Source organism: Typopeltis vanoorti, chromosome 15 (assembly GCF_054136105.1).
Source record: "Typopeltis vanoorti isolate ZY-2024b chromosome 15, IOZ_Tvanoo_1.0, whole genome shotgun sequence".
Classification (NCBI taxonomy): domain Eukaryota; kingdom Metazoa; phylum Arthropoda; class Arachnida; order Uropygi; family Thelyphonidae; genus Typopeltis; species Typopeltis vanoorti.
Window position 1 is genome coordinate 86,867,970 of NC_143563.1, and position 21,918 is coordinate 86,889,887.

General features: G+C 34.4%; 1 protein-coding gene across 8 annotated transcripts in view; it reads left to right on the forward strand.

Annotated features, from left to right (window-relative positions):
* chb (CLIP-associating protein) overlaps positions 1-21,918 on the forward strand; it is a 723,643-nt gene that overhangs the window by 680,611 nt on the left and 21,114 nt on the right. For all 8 annotated transcript variants that reach the window (XM_090405359.1, XM_090405362.1, XM_090405366.1 and 5 more), the window contains 3 exons: positions 1,903-2,031; positions 10,249-10,389; positions 14,390-14,458. In XM_090405359.1, coding sequence (XP_090261485.1) covers positions 1,903-2,031; positions 10,249-10,389; positions 14,390-14,458 — 339 coding nt within the window. The remainder of the gene's footprint in view (positions 1-1,902; positions 2,032-10,248; positions 10,390-14,389; positions 14,459-21,918) is intronic.

Consider the following 21,918-nt stretch of genomic DNA (forward strand, 5'->3'; position numbering starts at 1 on the left):
ATAAAGGTGACATGAAAACAGGAGAAAAAGATATCCTTGAAGTATAGAGTAATTACTTTGAAAAACTGCTAAATGAAACAAGCAGTGATGACAGCACAGAGGTAAAAAAAACACTGACCAGGCATGCAGTCAGGAATACATATCCGTACTTGAAGTAGAAAAAGCCATGGAAGGCTTGAAATGTGGAAAGGCAGCAGGAGTAGATGATATTCGACCAGAAATGCTGAAGTATGGTGGTATAAGAGTCTTACAGTGGCTGCACTGCATAGTTCAGAAAGCCTGGACAGAGGGACGAAGTCCCGATGATTGGAGTTGAGCTCTCATAGTACCCATATATAAAAAGGGAAATAAAACTGAATGTGAGAATTACAGAGGTATTTCCCTACTGAGTGTTCCTGGTAAGATCTATGCAGGTATACTTGAGAAACAGTTGAGAAGAATTGTGGAAGAAAAGCTTGGTGAAGAACAACTGAATTCAGGCCAAATAGAGGCTGTCAGGATCAGATCTTCACTTTATGACAAATAGTCAAGAAAGCATGGGAATATAACAAAGATCTGTATTTAAGTTTTGTCGATTTTGAAAAGGCATATGACAAGGTGCCAAGAGAGAAGCTATTCAAAAACACCACAGTTATATGGTGTCAATGAGGCATTATATCAAGCAATACTTAGTCTTTATTTGAGTTGTAAGTCAGCAGTTAGAATTGAAGGAAGTACAGGAAGATGGTTTAATGTTAAATCTGGTGTGAGACAAGGATGTACATTATCCCCTCTGTTATTCATTATCTATATGGATCACATTATGAAGGAAAGTGGTATTAAACATGATATCAAAATTGGAGATGTTAATGTCAGCTCTTTGCTTTATGCGGATGATGTTATACTTCTAAATAAATCCGCTAGAAGTCTGCAAGATTCTCTGACTAAATTGAATAACTGTTGTAATAGATATGGTATGAAGGTCAGCAGTAAAAAGACAAAGACAATGAAAATGTCAATTGTGTTGTGAATGGAGAACCTGTGGAACATGTAAAACATTTCAGCTACTTAGGCACGATTTTTATTGAAGATGGTAAATTAAATATAGAAATAGATAACAGAATCAGCAAAGCTGGTATGGTGGGAAGTCAATTGAATAAATTCATATGGAATAAGAGAGAAATTAGTCGGAACACTAAATTAGCTGTATACAAGACAGTGTTCAAACCAGTTTTAACTTATGGATCTGAGAGCTGGGTCAGAAGTAAAACACTTTGACCAAAGACTAGAGACCACAGATATGAGAGTCCTGAGAAAGATTAGAGGCGTGAACAGATGGTATCAATGGTAATATCATATTAAAAATGAGGATATTAGGAAAGAACTTGACATTGTCAGCATCCAGGAGTGCGTTAGCAGAGCTAATCTCAGGAGGTATGGTCACTTAAACAGAATGGGCGAAGAAAGATTAGCAAAACAAGTGTTCTCTGCCAGGTTGGCAGGAAAACGACTAGAGGAAGACCAAGATAAAGGTGAATTGATACGGTACAAAGTGCCTTAGACGATAGAAATATAAGATCTGATAATGTTGGAGTCTTGACAAGTAACAGACTGATTTGGAGGAAAATCGTAGATAGGAAGTTAGTAATGATGTAAATTTTTTTTCATGTAGCTATCATATCCTGTACACTCCTTGAGGGTACATTATGTTGAAAAATAAAAATAATTTTGAAATTATAAATTTGTTTATTCATTGTTATGCAGATCACTCCCCCACACACACACAGACTATGAAGAGAACTTGATAACCTTTGGTCTCATAGCTGTCTTATATTTTGTACTTTAACACACTTGCAATATTTTTCAGAAAAGGAAGAATTACATGAAAATATATTTAATAATTTTTTTTCCCTTTCCATTCAGAATGGTGTGCGTTTCCTTGCATTGCGATCTTTGTGTGAATTAATTAAGAAACAAGCATATAATTTCCATGGTTATGTTGAATTAATTGTTTTGAAAATCATTGAAGCAGCAAAAGATGAAACAAATGCTGTAAGTATGTTATTCTTTCTGTTGTGTACTCAGGCATGTGAACTTTTAGAATAATTATTGCAGATATCTTTGAATTAAATCTTTCACTACAATCAAGAAAAATATATATTTTACTTTTAAAAATTTTGAAGATTTTTACTTTTAAAGATATTTCAGGTTAGAAAAATCTAAATTAAATTTTTTAAAATTTTAATTTAATGTTCCTCTGATTCATTATTAGTAATGTGTCAGAGTAAAATGAGTGTGCACCTATTTGATCGTTTAATTTCATTTTTTTTTTCTCAAAAACAGCTAATATACAGAGGTTCTGTTTTAACTATAGACTTTGTTAAAGATTTAGTTATGTGTTATGTATCCATCCTAGGTTATTTAAAGTTCCATAGCCAAGAATGTTATGGATGGTACATATACACATGTGCTCACAGTTCATTGTGTAATGAACACTGATAAAATGTAAGTCACTTGGATAGTTGGTGTTAGACATGTTGGTGATAGTTTCATGGAAATTGTTGCTCTGCTAGGGTACCTACCAAAATGGTCCAGCAACCAAAAAACCACAGATCTACTGGATGGCTAGAGGCAGTTTGTTGATATATGAGGCTGACAGAAGTTGGCTAGAATCTTGCTGTCTAACATAATTATGTAATCAGTCCTCTCCAGTACGATTACCTGAGCATCTTTCTAACTTACAGGTTGCAGATTTTTTCAAATGGTTGATCCACAAGTTTATTCAACCACATTAATAAATTAGCCTCCCCCCCCCCCCCCCCAACACACACCCATGGATGGGTGGAAAGGTAAAGAGAAAGAAGAAATTTATTAATGTTGAATTTGATGACCTCTGGATTGTACCATTTAGGCAGCATACAAGAGAAAGACTCTTCCATAAAAAGTAATTCAGCTATGCAGGACTCAGAAGGTGTTTTGAATAGCTGGAATTTTGAATGTTCTCAATGTTTCTGCATATTTTCATTGTCATTGTCTTTTTAATTGCTGATTTCATACCAAATTTATTTCAACAGTTATTCAATTTAGTCAGAGAATCCTGCAGACTCATAGTGGATTCATTCAAAAGTATAACATCATCTTCATAAAATAGAGCTGAGATTAGTATCTCTAATTTTGATATTAGGTTTAATACCACTTTTCTTCATAATGTGATCCATATAGATTATGAATGATAGTGGAGATAATGTATACACTGCTGACTTACAGTTCAGCGTATATACTGACTTAATATGCTTTCTTGTGTTCCATGGCTGTCTTTTTAACTTCCTGAATCCACCATGGAGTTCTGATTTTTCTTTCCTTGTAGGCAGCTGCACTATCTTAAGCTTCTGGCTGAATGTTTCTTTTTTTCATCTCTGAGCCTGGCAATGAGTCCCAAGTTTTGGAATTGGTTCTTGTTTTCAAGCTGTTTCATTTTTTCTTTCATAATATTTGTATATTAGAGTCTAGAGTTTACCTCCAAAAGATCTTTGGCTTTCATTCTTTTTAAAACTTTTGTACATATTTTTATTTTCTATGTAAAATTAATTTTTTTATTCTGCTCAAAACTAAATGGTTGATCAGTTCCTATATCATATCCTCTATATATCTGTGTTTCCTATTCCACTGAAGATATATCTACTATCAACAATGACAATCAGTGAGATTTGCTATTTGATGTGTGTTCTCTCCATGTCGCAAACAGAAATCCAGCAGGTACTTACTGTTATTATTGACTTTTCTTCACATTTTCCCAAAACATTTCTATCTATCTGGTATTAATTTCCTACTGTTATGTAGATATCCAACAAGGATAAGTTTTTTTATGTGAGTTGTCTTCTCTATTGATTTGAAAAATTCCTTCACTTCTTCCTTAGTAAATTCTTCTTATTCCACTAATTTTCTGTTAAAACTTCTAACATTGATGGCACATCTTAAATTCTGCTGATGTTGCATTAGAGATTATGCCAATTGGCTAACTTTTCAATATTTAATTTGGTTCTTGATGAAACAACTTGGAGATGGGGGGGGGGGGGTCTTTTAACCAGCTAATTCTGCAGCGAGCATAAAATTCCATTATGTTGTACCAAAATTTTATTTTGGTTTAAGCCAGTGCAGAATCCAAGGTGGCCAGCTAAGTTTCACATTATCAGCCCATTCTCTTTTGGTTGGTGTCTGTATAAATACCTACTCATCAGATGTACCACAAGAAGGCAAGGACTGCACATTAAATCAGAAGCCCTGGTCATTTTCCCACAATCCTTAAAAAGGCCATTATGCCTATATTCTTATTACCAGTTATCTGGCTTGGACCCTTTAGTGATCCCTGTTTAGAAATTAACTTAATTGTATTTAATGACTATCTTAACCTCAAGAAAGATAACACAAGCCTTAACAAGCTTATCCTGCTGGATATGTATCGATGTTGGCATAACTGACAATGCCAATACCACTGTAAACAGAACAGTTGATATCTTTAGTGATAAATATAGGCTCCTCTATTCAGATATATGTATAGTCTTCCTATTCAGACTATTTGGGGTGAATGGAAACTAAGGTAAACATGAAGGCAAGCTTCTTGAATGAGAAACAATTTCGAGTAGTGTGAAGTGAATGCACCTTTTTAATAAAGTTATAAAAAAATAAAAATTAGACACATAGCAATTGTGCCACTAAAGAAAAGGTAAATTTTGGAGATATTAAAAAGGGCACTTCTTATAAAGAGAAGGTATGTTCAGTGCTTGTTGGACATCTAAACGGTATTGCATTTATCTTCAAATATAACAGATGATTGCAAGCTACACAGTTGTAGAAGAGGCAGAGCTGGTAATGAATTAACAAGTTATGGTTTTAAATGTTATGGGACTTTCTCTGTGCTTATGATTGTCAGTGGCTTGAATTGCTAAAGTATTGATTCTGCTAGTAAAGTTTTCATTTAAATGCATTTAGAATATCCTCTTCATTTAATTATATCATCAATTTATTGCTAACAAAATAAAATTTTCATATCTTTGTTAATCACCCCTGAATAATGATAGGAGCATGTGTGTATCTCCACACAGAGAGGTTGAAACATAATATGGTGGTGTTATTTGTTTGTGTTGGTAAGGCATATGATTAGTGTTTTGTGAACAGGTGAAGAGTGTCATTCTGCAAAAACATTATGGGAATGTTTTCCACCAAACAACAAGGGGGGGGGGGGGGGGGGTAGATGGAATGAAAGAAGAGGATGAAGAGTTGATTTAGTAAGCTTGAAGCTGAAGTGTATATCAGCAGCTTATTGTGTTTTTACTTGTTTATAATACTCATGAAAGTACTGACATAACAGACCTAATGCATAAACTGAATATGAGAAAGTGACTGGAGGAGGTGAGGAAGCAATATCTTTAGATTGTTGCCCTCTTCTGGATAACATTAAGCATTCTTAGGGAGGTTTTTTGATCTCATTCCATCTGAATATTATCAAAATGAGGGGTGTAAAGTGAGATGTTTCTTAAAGAGAAATTAGGCAGTGTTGAAGATAACAAAGATTGTCCTCCACTTTTCCCCCACACTGGAAAATTGCAAGATGGATCAGTGTTGAAGATGATTATGGAAGGTTTTGAAGCTTGAATAATTAAGAGGGCTCAAGGTTTGTCAAAGGAAGAAGAGGAGGAGTAGAGTTCACTGCTATCAGCAAAAATATGGTTAGGATTTGTGGTTAGTGAGAAAAGGTCATTATATTGGAGAAAGCACAAAGCACTAGGATACGCTGGCATTGATGGAAAAGACAGGAAATAATCCATGGATGAGTGACCATGAGTTTCTCCAAATCTTTTCATGGCTTGTGTCCAAAGTTGAGTAAGGATGGCCAGGAGATCTGCTGTGAAATTAAGAGAGTTTGCAGAATCTATATACAGTAGTGAACAAATTAATCTGAACACTCAGATTCTAAAGAAAAATTTTAATTTCACAAGAAAATAAGTACAAAAATTAAACTCCAACTTTACCTAATAATTTATGCTCCTCTGTTCCTAATAAGTTCATTAATTCACTTAGACATGGACTCTGCCAATGTAGAACACATTTTTTCTTATTTCTGCAAAGATGCAGATGGATTGTATTAAGTTATCTTTTGTATCACAAGTTAATTTTCCAAGTCTCTCTTTCACTGTGGTCTGCAAATTTTCTATTGGGTTAATGTCAGGAGAGTTACCTGGCCATTGAAGTGATTGGATGTTGTGATTTTTGAGGAACTCTTTCACTTTTTTTTGAAGTGTGGCAAGGAGCAAGATCCTGTTGGAAGTTGAGTTTTGTCTTTCTGGATCTTTGGGACCACTCTTTTCTCCAAGATTTGTATACAGTAATCCCTCGGTTAATGCGCCCCCGATTAGTGCGTCATTTTTTTTCGATACCCAAATTTGATTAGTGCCTTATATACATCTTTAAAATAAATGTTACAGATTTTAAAAATTTTCTATCTATACATTTTTATGGCTAACTATTTTAAAAAATCACTCACCAGAATGAAATAAATTAGTTATCAATTTAAAACATTTTACAAACTTTTTTTTTAATGGCATACTACACTACTTCCATGTACACTATGTATACCATGTTCCAAAATTTTACCTCCAAAATTTGTGTCATCTGCTATAGTACGCCCACAGATTCGAGACCCTTTGACACTTCTGCGCATGTCACAAAAAGGAGAATCAATTCCGATAATAGGGTAATCAATCCGTCTTCTGGGATGAGTTGTTTATTATTACACGTTGGAAAATTAACTTCTATTTTATGATCATTGTAGTTTTTAAAGTGGTAACTATTTTGCTTGTATAACAGTTGGGAAATTTTATCTATAAAGCACGTGATTTCACGTGTCGGTGATCAATTCGTATGTCCTTCATTTCTTTCTCCCCTTCAATGATAATCCAAGAGTTAATTAAATCTCATTCTGAAGAATTGAGTGATTCCAACCTGCTAAATTTAGATTCACAGTGGGAAGATCCCAAAGAATATGAAGAAAATTTAATCACTGTAGTCAGCCAAAAGAGATTTCACAGAAACAATTTGAAAATATTTTTTTGTACAATCGAAGTTTTTAAGCAGCAATGCTTAGAGGCTGACCCTGATGAAGAGAGAAGCAGTAAAATTTGCAGAAGAGTAGAAGGAGTAATAGGGCCATACCGTCGGTTGTATGAAAAAAAGAAACAAAATGCCTGCCAAACTACGTTAGCTCAATTCTTTGTTAAGAAGTAGAATAATAAAATTTATATTCTGAATATGTTTTATTGTCTTTCAGCTTCATGGTTTTCCTTTAACTAGGCCTTGAGACATACCTTAATTCTTTTATAAAAAAATTAAGTTTCAAAAAAGAAATTTGAGGAGTGAATTATACTTTTTCCCATAGGTTATTATATTTGATTAGCGTGTTTTCGATTAATGCGCCTGTTTTAAAGAACGCATTAGGTGCACTAATCGAGGGATTGCGCTATATTGGTCACTTTTCATCATACCATCAACAGGCACATGTGATCCTTCACTGCCATGTGTAAAAAAATCCCTCAAACATCTTTTTAGCTGGATGTTTAGAAGCTTGTTGAAGGTGGGTGGGAGAAGTCATCTCAGCTGCTGATTTGCAAATATAAAGTACTTGCTCTCAATGGACAAAGAAATGGCTCTCATCTGAGAATATGACCTTCTTCCACTTCTCAGCAGCCCAAAGATTGGATTGCTGAGAAGAATCTAAAGAAACAACTGTACATTTTCGCCCACAGGAGCTACTTTTTCTGCATAGCCTTCTTTAACAGTTTTCTTTTTTGGTCTGTGAGTAGTCTTCCCTGCTTCCAACAATCTTCAACAAACTATCATGTCAGAAGCATTAATCCCACTAGCTACCAAGTCTCTATTTATGTCCACAGCAGACAATCTTGGATTCATTTTGCTTTTCCTAATTTGTAAATGATTTTGAGAAGTGTAGTTTTTGTTTTTTGCCCATATTTTCCTTTTCTGTCAGGAGAAAAGGTACCTGTCTCCATAAACCTCTTTAAAATCGCATTAACAATACTCCAACCAACATTCACACATTAGCAATTTGTCTAAGTCATGGATGTATGCTGAGAAAGAGTGTGTATTTTTTGAATGCTTTTCTGGAGTTGTATCCATTTCATAGCTACACAAAATGAATAAAACACTACGAATGTCAACTTGTTTACACTATTAAAAATGTACACTATTAATAAACATCACAGAGACAGTTAATACATGCACTCAACCAAAATAGTTCATAAAACCGAAAATAGTAAACCAAAATTATTGTGAACTGAAACAACCAATCCAAAAACAAAAATTACGAAAATTTGGCTTGTTTGGATTAATTTGTTCACTACTGTAGGTGATCGCTAATTAATTGGCAGGTTTCAAAGTTGGATGCTTGGGAAATTTTTTTAGGAGTGAGTTGCAGACCATGGAATAATAGTTTGATAGCTGACTTTTCTTCCTTTTTAAGAATAGGCTTCAAAATGGGCTTGCTTCCATGGTTTGCATCTAGTATCTTCATGACTCACTTCCATGTAGATGAAAGATGACTGTAATACCCTGTATAAGTGATATTGAATGAGTCTTAATTCTGTAGCACATATTTTGGACATAGCTGTGAGAGAAACACAGTCCAGATTAATGAGGATTTTTTTGTTGTCTTACTGATGATAAATGTCTTGGTTTGTCTCTCAGTTTTCTCTTCTCCTGCTGAAAGAGCTAAGGAAAATCTCTTTCACACATGAACAAGTGATTTTCCTTGGTTGTCTGTATGTGCAAGGTTGGATGAGAAGACGAAGAGGTCAGAATTATTTTTTGGTGGTGTTACCATGATATCATCACAGTGTGAGAGAAGAAACATTTTAGAACAAACAAATTCCACCCATAAGTTAACAAGGGATCGGAAGCAGCTTGACTGTCACTTGAGCTAAAAATAAGTTTCTTCATTTGACCCTTTGAATGACAGTCTTGCATTCCAGCATCAGGAGGGTAGTAATCAGACCATGAAAAAAATGTAGAAAATCACCATTATCCAGTTAGTACTGGTGTAGCAAAAGACTATTCTGAGATTGGCTGCAAAAATTTGTGTGTGGAAAAGGATACATGGATTAAATTATGGTCAGTAGTGCCAACTTTCAGAAATTAGCATAGTCATCTGAATTGGAAGAATAGTAAAGCAAATGAAGGCAACAAAGTAAAGTAAGGAAATCTTGAGTCAGAGTAGATCATATAAAAGAGAATTCCAGATTTTTTTTTTTTTTGCATGGGGATGTCATACTTAACAAAAACACATCTGCCTTTCTCGAGGATGGCATCATGCATGATTTAATTAGAAAAGTTAGTGAACTGTAATACTAGTAGAGAATGTATAAGTGGTGGTGCACTTTGAATTTTTTTTGGTATATCTAGTGTTTGTAATTTTTTGTAAAGATTTTTTTAACCATAGCATTAATAATAAAAATAAAAAACCCTCTAAACCAGAGAATTTAATTATGTGGTAGCACACCACTTTGCCACTAGTATGTAGAAAATATATAATTTCTTGTGAAGTATAATATAATTAATTGTAGATTTTAATTTTTATAAATTCATACTCTTTCTTAATTGTCTCTCACTATTTCTTGCATTTGTACTTTTCATGTCATTTTGTGTGTATGATTCCTAGCATTGCTTTGTGTTCAGTTATCAGTGCATAATTTCCCACTATATCCTTTCTTTATGTATACTTCTAATAATAGGTAAGTTGGCATAAATAAAAAAGAAAACAAAAAGTACCTATTAAGTATTTATGTATAAATACTTAATAGGTATACAGTTTTTGCCTTAGTATCAAAGGCATATTCATTGCTATTTAGTAATAGTTTATTATGCAATTCTACTCAAGATATCTTTGATACTAAGGCAAAAATTTTACATCTATTAAATATATACTCACGTAAATTTTCGGTCTTAAAATTTTTGATTATGTATAATTCCTGCTACGTATAAACAGGTCTGTTGTCATTGTACAATTTGCCACGTGAATGAACAAGTGTTGGGGGATCAATCTTTTTTCCCTAAATTGGTTATAGAAAACATTGGGCTATAACAACTATTTCTCTTGCTCTTATGGAATTCACTACGGCATCTATTGCACTTGCAATTTTTAAAAATTATTTTTTGATTGAATTGAAGTATATAAACATCTTACATGTACATTCTTTATATCAGATATACAAAGCAGCTGAAATATGCGGAGAGGCAGCAGTGCATGTCTTACCTCCTGAACAGTGTGTCAGAACACTTATGTCCATTATTGTTACATCATCAGAGTGTATGGACATTCAGATTGCAATCAAACTGTTGCGCATGGTAAGTTTATTATTTTTTATTTTGATCCTGTTTAGAATTATTTGTTTCTATTCAGTTTAATGAACTCATAAAAATAAGTATAATGAAATTATTATTTATTGAAGTAAAATGTTGGCTAAAATACTTCCATTAAACTAGTGTTATATGTTTATCATGTGTTTAATATCATTAACTGTTAGACATATGCATTTACATCATGTCAGCACATAAAACTATCTTTATTGATGCTCTGTACACCAGAAGGAAAGACCCTTCTTATCTGAAAATGCTGCTTTTACAAACCAGGAAAAGCAGGACTACTTAGCCTCTCTACTGTGGTACATAATACATAACATTCTGTATCACGGACAATGGGCAGATAAAATTCATAGGCTCTTTGCGACATACATATGGGGTTCACAATATGAACCAATGCACCGCACAATGCTCTTCCACAAAATAGAAACTGGAGGTTCTTGGTCTAGTTAATATACACCTAAAAACATTGATAATCAGAACTATAATATCGCGATAATCAGAGTCAAAGCACATAGTAATTTATACCATGGATATGCAATTGCTTTTCTACAAAAGTGCCTTCCTGACAGTCATCATCAGCTTGCTTCCTTCAATTAAAAAAAAAGACCACCAAGAATGTTCAATGAAATGGCTGAAGCATACCGATTTATAGAAGAAAAATGTGGCATTGAGAAGTTACTGTATACCAATTCAAGAGTTGTATATGATGGTTTATTGTAAAAAATGCAGAAGAAATCTGGAGTCTTGTGAAACAATGGATGCCACAGAATCAAATAATAAATGAATAGCTAATATTTTGACTAAATGAGAAATAGTTAAGCAGAATACAAACAATCATAATTATTATAACTATGTATACTATATGGACATACAGATGTGACCAGGTGGAAAATATCCAAAGTTCCATAGATACCTCGAAGATGTCATGAGAAACTCTCTCCTTTTGAAAAAGAGGAATAGGAGTCTTGAGGAATTCATTTCACATCAAATTAAACAAAGCTACCTTTCAGTATTTTTTATGTTTGTGTATGCGAAAAGGAGCATCAGTTAAGACAATTTCTAGAATGCTAAGTGAACTTGTGTAATCAAATAACAGTGTGTTAAAATAGCTAACAATTAAATAGTTCATCATCATCAAATTCCTGATATGTACCTTCAAAGAGTGTACAGGATATGATACCACTACATGAAAAACTTATATCATTACTAACTTCCTATCTACAATTTTCCTCCAAATCAATCTGTTACCTCTCAAGACTCCAACATTATCAGATCTTATATTTCTATCTTCTCAGGCATTTTTTACTGAATCAATCCACCTATATCTTGGTCTTCCTCTGGATCTTTTTCCTACCAGCCTGGCAGAGAACACTTGTTTTGCTAATCTTTCCTCTCCCATTCTGTTTAAGTGACCATACCACTGAGATAAGCTCTGCTAACACATTCCTGGATGCTGACAATGTCAAGTTCTTTTCTAATATCCTCATTTTTGATATGATATTGCCATTGATGCCATCTATTCACACCCCCTTATCTTTCTCAGGACTCTCACATCTGTAGTCTCTAGCCTTTGGTCAAGTGTTTTATTTCTAACCCAGCTCTCAGATCCGTAAGTTTAAATTGGTTTGAACACTGTTTTGTATGCAGCTAATTTAGTGTTTTGACTAATTTCTCTCTTATTCCATATAAATTTATTCAGTTGACTTCTTACCATACCAGCTTTTTGATTCTGTTGTCTATTTCCATATTTAATTGTTGATTTTCATACCAGCTTTTTGATTCTGTTGTCTATTTCCATATTTAATTGTTGATTTTCATACCAAATTTATTACAACATTTATTTAATTTAGGCAGGGAATCTTGCAGACTTGTACTGGATTTATTTAGAAGAATAACATCTGTATAAAGCAAAGAGCTGACATTAACACCCCCAATTTCAATATCAAGTTTAATACTGCTTTCCTTCATAATGTGATCCATATAGATAATAAATAACAGAGACGATAATGTACATCCTTGTCTGATGCCAGATTTAACATCAACCTATCTTCCTGTACTTCTTCAATTCTAACTGCTGGCTTAATCTCAAATGAAGACTAAGTATTGCTTGATATAATGTCCCATTGACACCATATAAGTGTAACGTTTTAAATAGCTTTTCTCAAAACACTGAGAGCTCTACTCCAGTCATTTGGAACTTCTGACCTATGCAGTGTATCCACTGTAAGACTTTTATACCTCCATACTTGAGCATTTCTGGTCAGATATCATCTACTCCAGCTGACTTTCCACATTCCAGGCTTTTGATGGCTTTTTCTACTTCAAATATGAATATGTATTCTTGTTTGCATGCCTGTTGAGTGTTTTTTTACCACTGTGCTGTCACTGATGGTTTCATTTAGCAATTTTTTGAAGTAATTATTCCACACATCAAGGATATCTTTTTCTTCAGTTTTCATGTCACCTTTATCATCTCTAATTCCTTTTACAGCACTCTTCCCTCCATTTCTGAGCTTTTTCAACAACCTCAAGAAATATCTTGCCACTTTCTTGATAATTTATTTTCTACGTCATGGGAAGACTTATCAAACTTAGTAAACAAAAGTCATGGAAAGACTTATCAAAGTCTTCCCATGACTTTTGTTTAGCTAATTTTACAATTAGCTAAACTTTCAAATGTAAGAAAGTGTTTAACTTTCTTACATTTTTCTCTGTATTCTCTAAGAGCACAGGCTGACTTATTTGCTAGGAATATTTGATATGCTTTCTTTTATCCTTCACTGCCTCTTTAACTTCCTATGTCTTCCATGGAGTTCTGATTTTTCTATCCTTGCAAACAACCTTACCATATACCCCTCTGGCAATTAAATAGTTAATAAAAGTAAAACAAAGATATTAAGAGTTAAAACCTGAATGCAACTAACAATGTAATTAGTTTTATGTAACTATTCACTGTTAATGACTAAGAGAAGTAAATTCACAAAATGAATTACATCTAAGAAAGAGTAACCCTTCAGGAGGTTAAAGCATATGTAAATATATGATGTATTTATTTTTACTACTATGTATTTATTTATTTATTCGTTTAATCAAATATGCCATTGCACCACCACCTCTGAATTTCATAGTTGGTGTTACACACTCTGATAAGAGATGTTTACCAGATATACCCGGACAGAAAGAGGAGGAAGTAAATAATGCTGTGATGAGCTGATTAAAGAATACCGAAATATGAGGATCTAATTTTCTGTGTTTGTGTGTGTGTGTGTAAATGAAAAGTCAATGCATTGCCTTTGGTAGCAGAAAGTAATTTGCATAGACCCAAAAGTGTAAGAGTTGAAGAATAGACAAGATGCTAATGGATTAGCTTTATTTTTAGATAGCATTGTAGCAAACTAACTAGATTCAGATCTGCCTCCTCTGTCACACTCGGCATTTTTTTATATCGGTCATATATATATATGATGTAGATGAGGTTTGAGAAAGAAGAAATCTTACCTTTTTCTTGAAAAACTTCTCTTTAATTAAAAACACCAGCTTTCTTATCCTATTTTTGGATACAAGGAACATGTACAAAAACTTTATATATATAATGGACTACAGAAATATAATTAGGTCTAGAAAAAAAGTAAAGATATCTTAGGTAATAGGCTATTCAGCCTGTTAGATAAATTATAATGAAGGAAAATCAAGCTTGATATTCACAAACAATCAGAAAAAATTATAAAAAAATAAATAATTCTTTTGTGAGCATCAGAAATACAATAAAATATAGTACAAATGTAAAATGTTGATAATTCAAAGTTTTTTTATATACTTCTAATGTTTCTTCTGTTCAAAAGAACACATCATTGATTGAAATAAATAGAAATTCAAAATTGTCCAGTTGGAGAATTTGTATCATGGTGTATTTCACTTAAAACTTAAGTATTGTTTTCAATAAGCTCATTCTTGATTATTTACTTCATTTTCTATTATTTAGTTGATTGAACATCATCCCAAGAATATAATACTTCAGTTATTACCAGAATTAATGCCTGGATTAATTAAGGTAGTATTTTACATGTTTTCTGTTTTGTCAAACTTTATTTAATCAATATTATGGCAAGCCTATCATTAGTATAACATATTGAATGATACATGTTAATAATGTTGATTAAGATATAGAAATAACAAGTAATAAATATAGTTTTAACATGCCATTTTATGTTATTTATGGCAAATGGTCAATAATTGTTAGATGTATAGCTTCATTAAAAAATCATATGTGGATATATAAAAGAATAAGTTGATTAGCAGGCTCATGTGCATTACAAAGCCCAAGTAAGAATGCAGGATCAGTTTATGAGATTAAATTTGTTGTGCAGGCTTAAGGAAAAATGACTATGGCAGGATAACTTTAATGAATGCTAATAGATGTTAGGAAGGTGACAGAATAACTGAAGAAATACCTGAAATAGATAATTTTGCAAATATAATCCATTTACATGGAGGTATTGCAGTGACAGATATTAAAGGGATTGAAGCCAGAATTAGTGGTATATGAAATGGAGGTGCTTAGAATATTGTAGAATCTTAATACAAATATTAAATCTTGAATTTTCAAGACATAGGTAGCAAATTATAGACTAATCAGTATCTTAGGAATTGTGATTAAGGTATTGGAGAAGTGGATCAAAGACAGAATTCTGGAATGGGTGGAGTGGGTCCCATTTTCTGCTGGATTTTACAAAACCATTTGAGAGAATACCATATGAAACTGTATTATATAAATTGAAATGAATGAAGGAAGGGTGTGGAGCTAATAATATAGTTAAGAGAGTGGTTTGCGTATCCGCTTTCCAGCCAAAAGGCTACAGGTTCGAATCCTGCCATGGATGTTAGTGACTGTCTGTCAAAATGCTAGGGGGGGGGGGCAGTAGATGCCGTTGGTGTAGATGAGGCAGTTTGTTGTTGTTGGTGAACTGAGTGGTGGAGAACAGAGAGTTGTAGAATAGGTAATCTCCCGTGATGAGTTTTTGAACTCCTTGGGAGGTGCCATCTTATAATAATAATAAAAAGAGAGTAACTGATGCATAATAGAATGGAGGAGTTGAAATATGAAAAGGTTGATGGCCAGTGAAATGGATAAGGCTTTTTTTGAAGGGGAAGGTGCTTCACTTTAATTTGTAGATAAAATGATAGGAGAAACATCTGCTTGTGTACTGATGATTCAAAACTGGATATCAGTCATATCATTGATTGATCTCTAGTCTTTGATCAAAGATTTTATTTCTCATCCATCACACCATAAAGGTACTGGCCCTTTTCATTCTTATTCTTTTTCTGTACTTTTCTTCCCATACTTTTCACTCTTCTTATGAGTTTTTTTTTTTTTTAATCCCATTTTCCAGCCTGCCATCACTGGGACTCAATGCCTTGTGCCACCTTGTTTGCCTTACAGTGCAATATTTGAACATCCAAAAAGGGGGGGGGGGGGATCTTGGTAGTCTTGCACTACTTTGATAAGACAGATGGTCCTAAATAACCCAGCCAGGATTATTATTTTGTTAGTGGGCTGGATCCTGAAGAGGTCAACAGTGTTGCAGTAAGTCTCCTTCCCCGTGGTCCACGGTCTAATGCTTGCTGTGTTGCCTGTATCATGTCTCGAATAGCTCTGACATTCCACTTCCCAAGTGCAGCCATTCCTTGCCAGTGAGTCAGCATTCACGTGTGGCTCTGTAATGGGTGGGAAGCTCTGGCACTAAACTGATTTCCTCCTGAGAATGAATAATTTTTCATCTTCTAATTTACCAGGGTCTCCTCAACAAGCCCAACATATTCAGAAACCATTGGAATATCATTAGAAAACTGAAATAATAAATAGAAAACATTAGAGACAGCAATAAATATGCTGTCTCTAATTGTCTTTATCTTACATTCAATGGCAAAATGTTGCCCTTCATCCAGAAAGGTTGGCAGTAGCTCCAAAATCAGTCAAGAAACTCCATTCTGGAGACATTCTTATTGATGCAGCATAAATAACCCAATCTAAAGAACTACTTCATGCCACATTTATTGGGGAATACTGTCATGGTGACCCTCACTCACACACACCAAACTAAACTTTTCTAGAGGCGTAATATCAGAGTGGAACCTCCATGTTCCTAATGAGAAGATCTGCTCTTAATTGGCCATAAGGAGAACCCTCATACATAGGGATGGATTCCTGGTTCTCCACCAGGAACATCATCCTTACATCCAAATTGACTGGCTCACCTGCAGTTCCTTAGCAGAATTCAAATGTGTGATGTCAGCTCATCTAGTGACGCAATGAAACGTGTGACAGTATATTACACATTCATTTTAGAAATTATGGACTTTACGACCGTGTTATAAATAACTTTTAATATCCCGGCATTTCGATCTTCATATTAGGATCATCATATGGAGCATATACAAATATACAGGACTAGCTAAGTTACACTACTGACTCATTAAGTTCGGCCCATAAACTTTACATAGTTATCAGTAAATTTTGGCAGCACTATTGTTTTCTGCCAACAAGAACTGTATCACACGACAAACCTTGTAACTGGCAGGATTTTTTTTTTTTTTTTATCACAGCACTTAATATAAATTATTCATAGAAATCAACAAATGATAACACGCCAAAAGTAAAAAGGTCAACAGCTAAATAATGAGTCGCTATGATATAATATATGTGCAGTCCCCCTCCTATATCTTATTTGGTGGTAAATTGTGAAAGGACTTTACTTTCTGGATGCACCTCATATAAATGAAGTATAAGTCTTCAGGAGTTCTAAACTGAAAGACTGTAACAAATTTGCTTGAAAATCAGGATTAAAAGTAACTATAAAAATAATCAAGACCAAGGGGTAAAAATCTGCAGTCTCAATGGAGAACACCAAACAAATAAAATATATCAGTCATGTAGGCATAGTTATAGTGTGGATTGTAAATTAAATTTGGAAGCAGACAACAGAACAATTATGAATCTGAGTGTATAAGGCTCAGGTGGATTATAAATATCACTAAAATGGTGCTGCACTCATTGACAAGATGAGGGAGTTGATTAAAATGCAAATGATGGTTGTTAACCAGAACTTACACAAAACATGTCATCATCCCTCAAATGGCAAGAGTGTGTAAGTTGATGATGACCTATGTGGAGCTGAGCAAGAACACCTGTTTTAAGGTCCCTGTGCAAACTAAACTGCCACAATATGAATTATATATTTAGTTTAATCCTTTATCCAAGTGTAAGCAAACGAAGTTTGTGCCTGAAAAGATCTTCATGACTGAGGCAGCTCATGGCAAAAGTGGACTAAGTTCTCATCACTTTCCTTAGTATCCTATAATGCTATGCATTATGGGAAGGGTCACTACCCAGACTGGTTTCGACCTTTACTGAGGTCTCTTCAGTGGGAGCCAGATCCAGAGGTGACACCAAGGTTGAAGCAACACAGAACTACTAAAAGGCAACTGGCATACGACATCGCACCTTATTATTAAATTACTCTGGATTAGAGAAAGATGGAAGTTTTTTCCCACTTGGTTAGACTATAAATTATATATTTAGTTTAATTCTTTATCCAAATGTAAGCAAACAAAGTTGCACCTGAAGTATCTTCAGGACTGGGGCAACTGATAAAGTGCTTATTTTAGGAACACATCTCCAATGGATGCATCCAGTTGAACTAGATCAGTTGAGTGATATTTGCAGAACCCAGATTGTTTTCTGGAAAAAAGGTTGTTTCTCTTTAAAAACTATAAAAGACAAGTGGTAATAATTTTTTTTAGATTCTTATATATCAAGAGTAAATATGGCAATTTCTTCAGTGGGATTTCAGATCCTTCCCCGACTTAGGAAAGGCAATAATAATTGTCTTTTTGCCAAGTACCTGGAAAAACATTTCACAGAAAATTCTGTTGAATAGATGCAAATAGTTGATCCTTGGCAGATAGAGAGGTTGATGTTTGATCATCTTGTAATGTATGTTATCTGGTCCAACAGCAGCAGCTGGCTGACACTTAAAAGCAGCTTTTATTTTTTTATTATTATTATCTAAGACCTCCAGGGAGTCAAGGACTCATCAAGAGAATATCCAACAACCACAGTGAACTGCACCACACCTACACCTACCCCATCACTAGTATTTTCACAGACAATCAAAAACGTCCATGCCCACAGTGGGATTGGATTCGAACCTGCAGCCTTTTGGCTGGACAGAGGATATGCTAACCAGACTGGTTTTGTGAACATTCTGTAATGTCTGATAGATTGACTAGGTAAACAAGTCATGGGAGGACTTTGGCAAGAACATAGAAAATAAATATCAAGAAGATGGTAAGATATTCTGGAGGTTGTTGAAGAAGCTTAGAAATGGAGGAAAGAGTGCTGTAAAAGGAGTTAGAGATGATAAAGGTTACATGAAAACAGGAGAAAAAGATATCCTTGGAGTATGGAGTAATTACTTCGAAAAATTGTTAAATGAAACAAGCAGTGATAGCACAGTGGTAAAAAACACAAACAGGCATACAGTCAGGAATACATATCCATACTTGAAGTAGAAAAAGCCATCAGAGGCTTGAAATGTGAAAAGGCAGCAGGAGTAGATAATATTCGACCAGAAATATTGAAATATGGTGTTATAAAAGTCTCACAGTGGCTGCGCTGCATAGTTTAGAAAGTCTGGACAGAGGGACGAATTCCTGATGTTTGGAGTAGAGCTCTCATAGTACCCATATATAAAAAGGGAAATAAAACTGAATGTAAGAATTACAGAGGTATTTCCCTACTGAGTGTTCCTGGCAAGCATACTTGAGAAACAGTTGAGAAGAATTGTGGAAGAAAAGCTTGGTGAGCAACAAGCTGGATTCAGGTCAAAAAGAGGCTGTCAGGATCAGATCTTCATTTTACTACAAATAGTTGAGAAAGCATGGGAATATAACAAAGATCTGTATTTAAGTTTTGTCGATGTGGGAAAAGGCATATGACAAGATGCCAAGAGAGAAACTTCAATACGCTACAGTTATATGGTGTCAGTGCAGCATTATATCAAGCAGTACTTAGTCTTTATTTGAGTTGTAAGTCAGCAGTTAGAATTGAAGAAAGTACAGGAAGGTGGTTTAATGTTAAATCTGGTGTGAGACAAGGATGTACATTATCCCCTCTGTTGTTCATTATCTATATGGATCACATTATGAAGGAAAGTGGTATTAAACATGATATCAGAATTGGAGATGTTAATGTCAGCTCTGCTTTATGCGGAAGATGTTATACTTCTAAATAAATCCGCTACAAGTTTGCAAGATTCCTTGACTAAATTGAATAACTGTTGTAATAGATATGGTATGAAGGCGAGCATTAAAAAGCAAAGACAATGAAAATAGGTAGAATTGTTGAAAATGTCAACTATGTTGTGAACGGGGAACGTGTGGAACAAGTAAAACATTTCAGCTACTTAGGCACGAGTTTTAGTGAAGATGGTAAATTAAATATGGAAATAGACAACAGAATCAACAAAGCTGGTATGGTAGGAAGTCAATTGAATAAATTCATATGGAATAAGAGAGAAATTAATCGGAACACTAAATTAGCTGTATACAAGAGTGTTCAAACCAGTTTTAACTTATGGATCTGAGAGTTGGGTCAGAAGTAAAACACTTGAACAAAGATTAGAGACACAGATATGAGTCCTGAGAAAGATTAGAGGTGTGAACAGATGGCATCAATGGCAATATCATATTAAAAACAAGGACATTAGGAAAGAACTTGACATTGTCGGCATCCAGGAATGCATTAGCAGAGCTAATCTCAGGTGGTATGGTCACTTAAACAGAATGGGCGTGGAAGATTAGCAAAACAAGTGTTCTCTGCCAGGTTGGCAGGAAAACGACCCAGAGGAAGACCAAGATATAGGTGGATTGATATGGTACAATGTGCCTTAGATGATAGAAATATAAGATCTGATAATGATAATATTGGAGTCTTGACAAGTGACAGACTGATTTGGAGGAAAATTGTAGATAGGAAGTTCGTAATGATGTAAATTTTTCATGTAGTACTATCATATCTACAATTTTCCTCCAAATCAGTCTGTCACTTGTCAAGACTCCAATATTATCATTATCAGATCTTATATTTCTATCATCTAAGGCACATTGTACCATAGATGATAGAGATTGAGGGCTCATGTCAGGAATTTGATGATGATAAAACTATTTCTTCTTTATGAGTTTTTAATTCTTGACCAGACCTTACTTTCTGGATGTGCCTCGTATATTTATTTATATAAAATCGTCTGCATATAGTAAACAGCCAAGGATAACATTTTCAAGTGATGTCAGGTTTAATACCACTTTGTTTCATAATGTGATCCATATAGATGAATAATAATAGAGATAAGTTGCACCTCGTCTGACATAATTATATATCACTTTTTTCCATTATCTCTTTCAATTCTAATTGCTTGCTTACAACTTAATTATGGACAGTATTGCAAAGTATGATGTCTCATACCATTAAGTATGTCATTTTGAACATCTTTTCTCTTTGTACAATTTTCAGATCTACAAAACTAAAGTACAGAGGTTAATATTTCTGTGATTTCCCACCAGTTTGTCTTAAAGTGAAAATCTGATTCTAATAACTCTCTTGTACCTAATTCCAGCTTGTTCTTTATGTTTAACTTCAACAATTTTTATTAGCCTTTTCTCAGATCTGCTTGCATAAATATAACACAAAACACTGAGTAGGAAAAATTCCCATATAATTTCTGGTGGCATTTAGGGGATTATAATTCTATAATCTCCAACCCCCACCCCCTTACTTCCAACAGTATGGACTTATTAAAACCTTATATAACAGGACAAAATTAATTAGTTCTGATAGCGCTACCCACTCCACTGAACTTTGACCACATTTGCAAAACCTTCTCAGCCAATGACTATAGTTCCCACTATATCCAAAGAAACTAACCAAAATTATCACCATTCTGTATTAACATCTAACCTCCATGGAGTCTGAGACTCATCATGTGAGGTACACACTATTGCACACAATGCTCATCCGTGCGTTAAACTAATTCAATGTGTCCACACCCACAACACACTCAGGTAATGCATTCCACTCACCAACCACTCTCCATGCAAAGAAACTACTCCTCACTCCTCTGCTGACACCCTCCTTATACAGTTTCCAGTGATGGGCCCCTTGTTCTATCCCTCTTTCTCATTCTCTGAAAAATCACTTCCATATCAACCTGATAACTCCTGATTAGCTTATGTCTCAATCATATCCCCCTCCCCCTTCCTCCTATTCACGAGACTTCGCAGATTGAGAGAATGTAATGTGTACATTCTCTCAATATGTCCTCATACTCTACATTCCAAAGACCACTGACAACCTTGGTCAATCTTCTCTGGGCCCTTTCCAACATATCCTTTTCACCATTGAAAACTCTGCAACCAAATCTGTACATAATCCATATGAGGCCTGATCAAGGC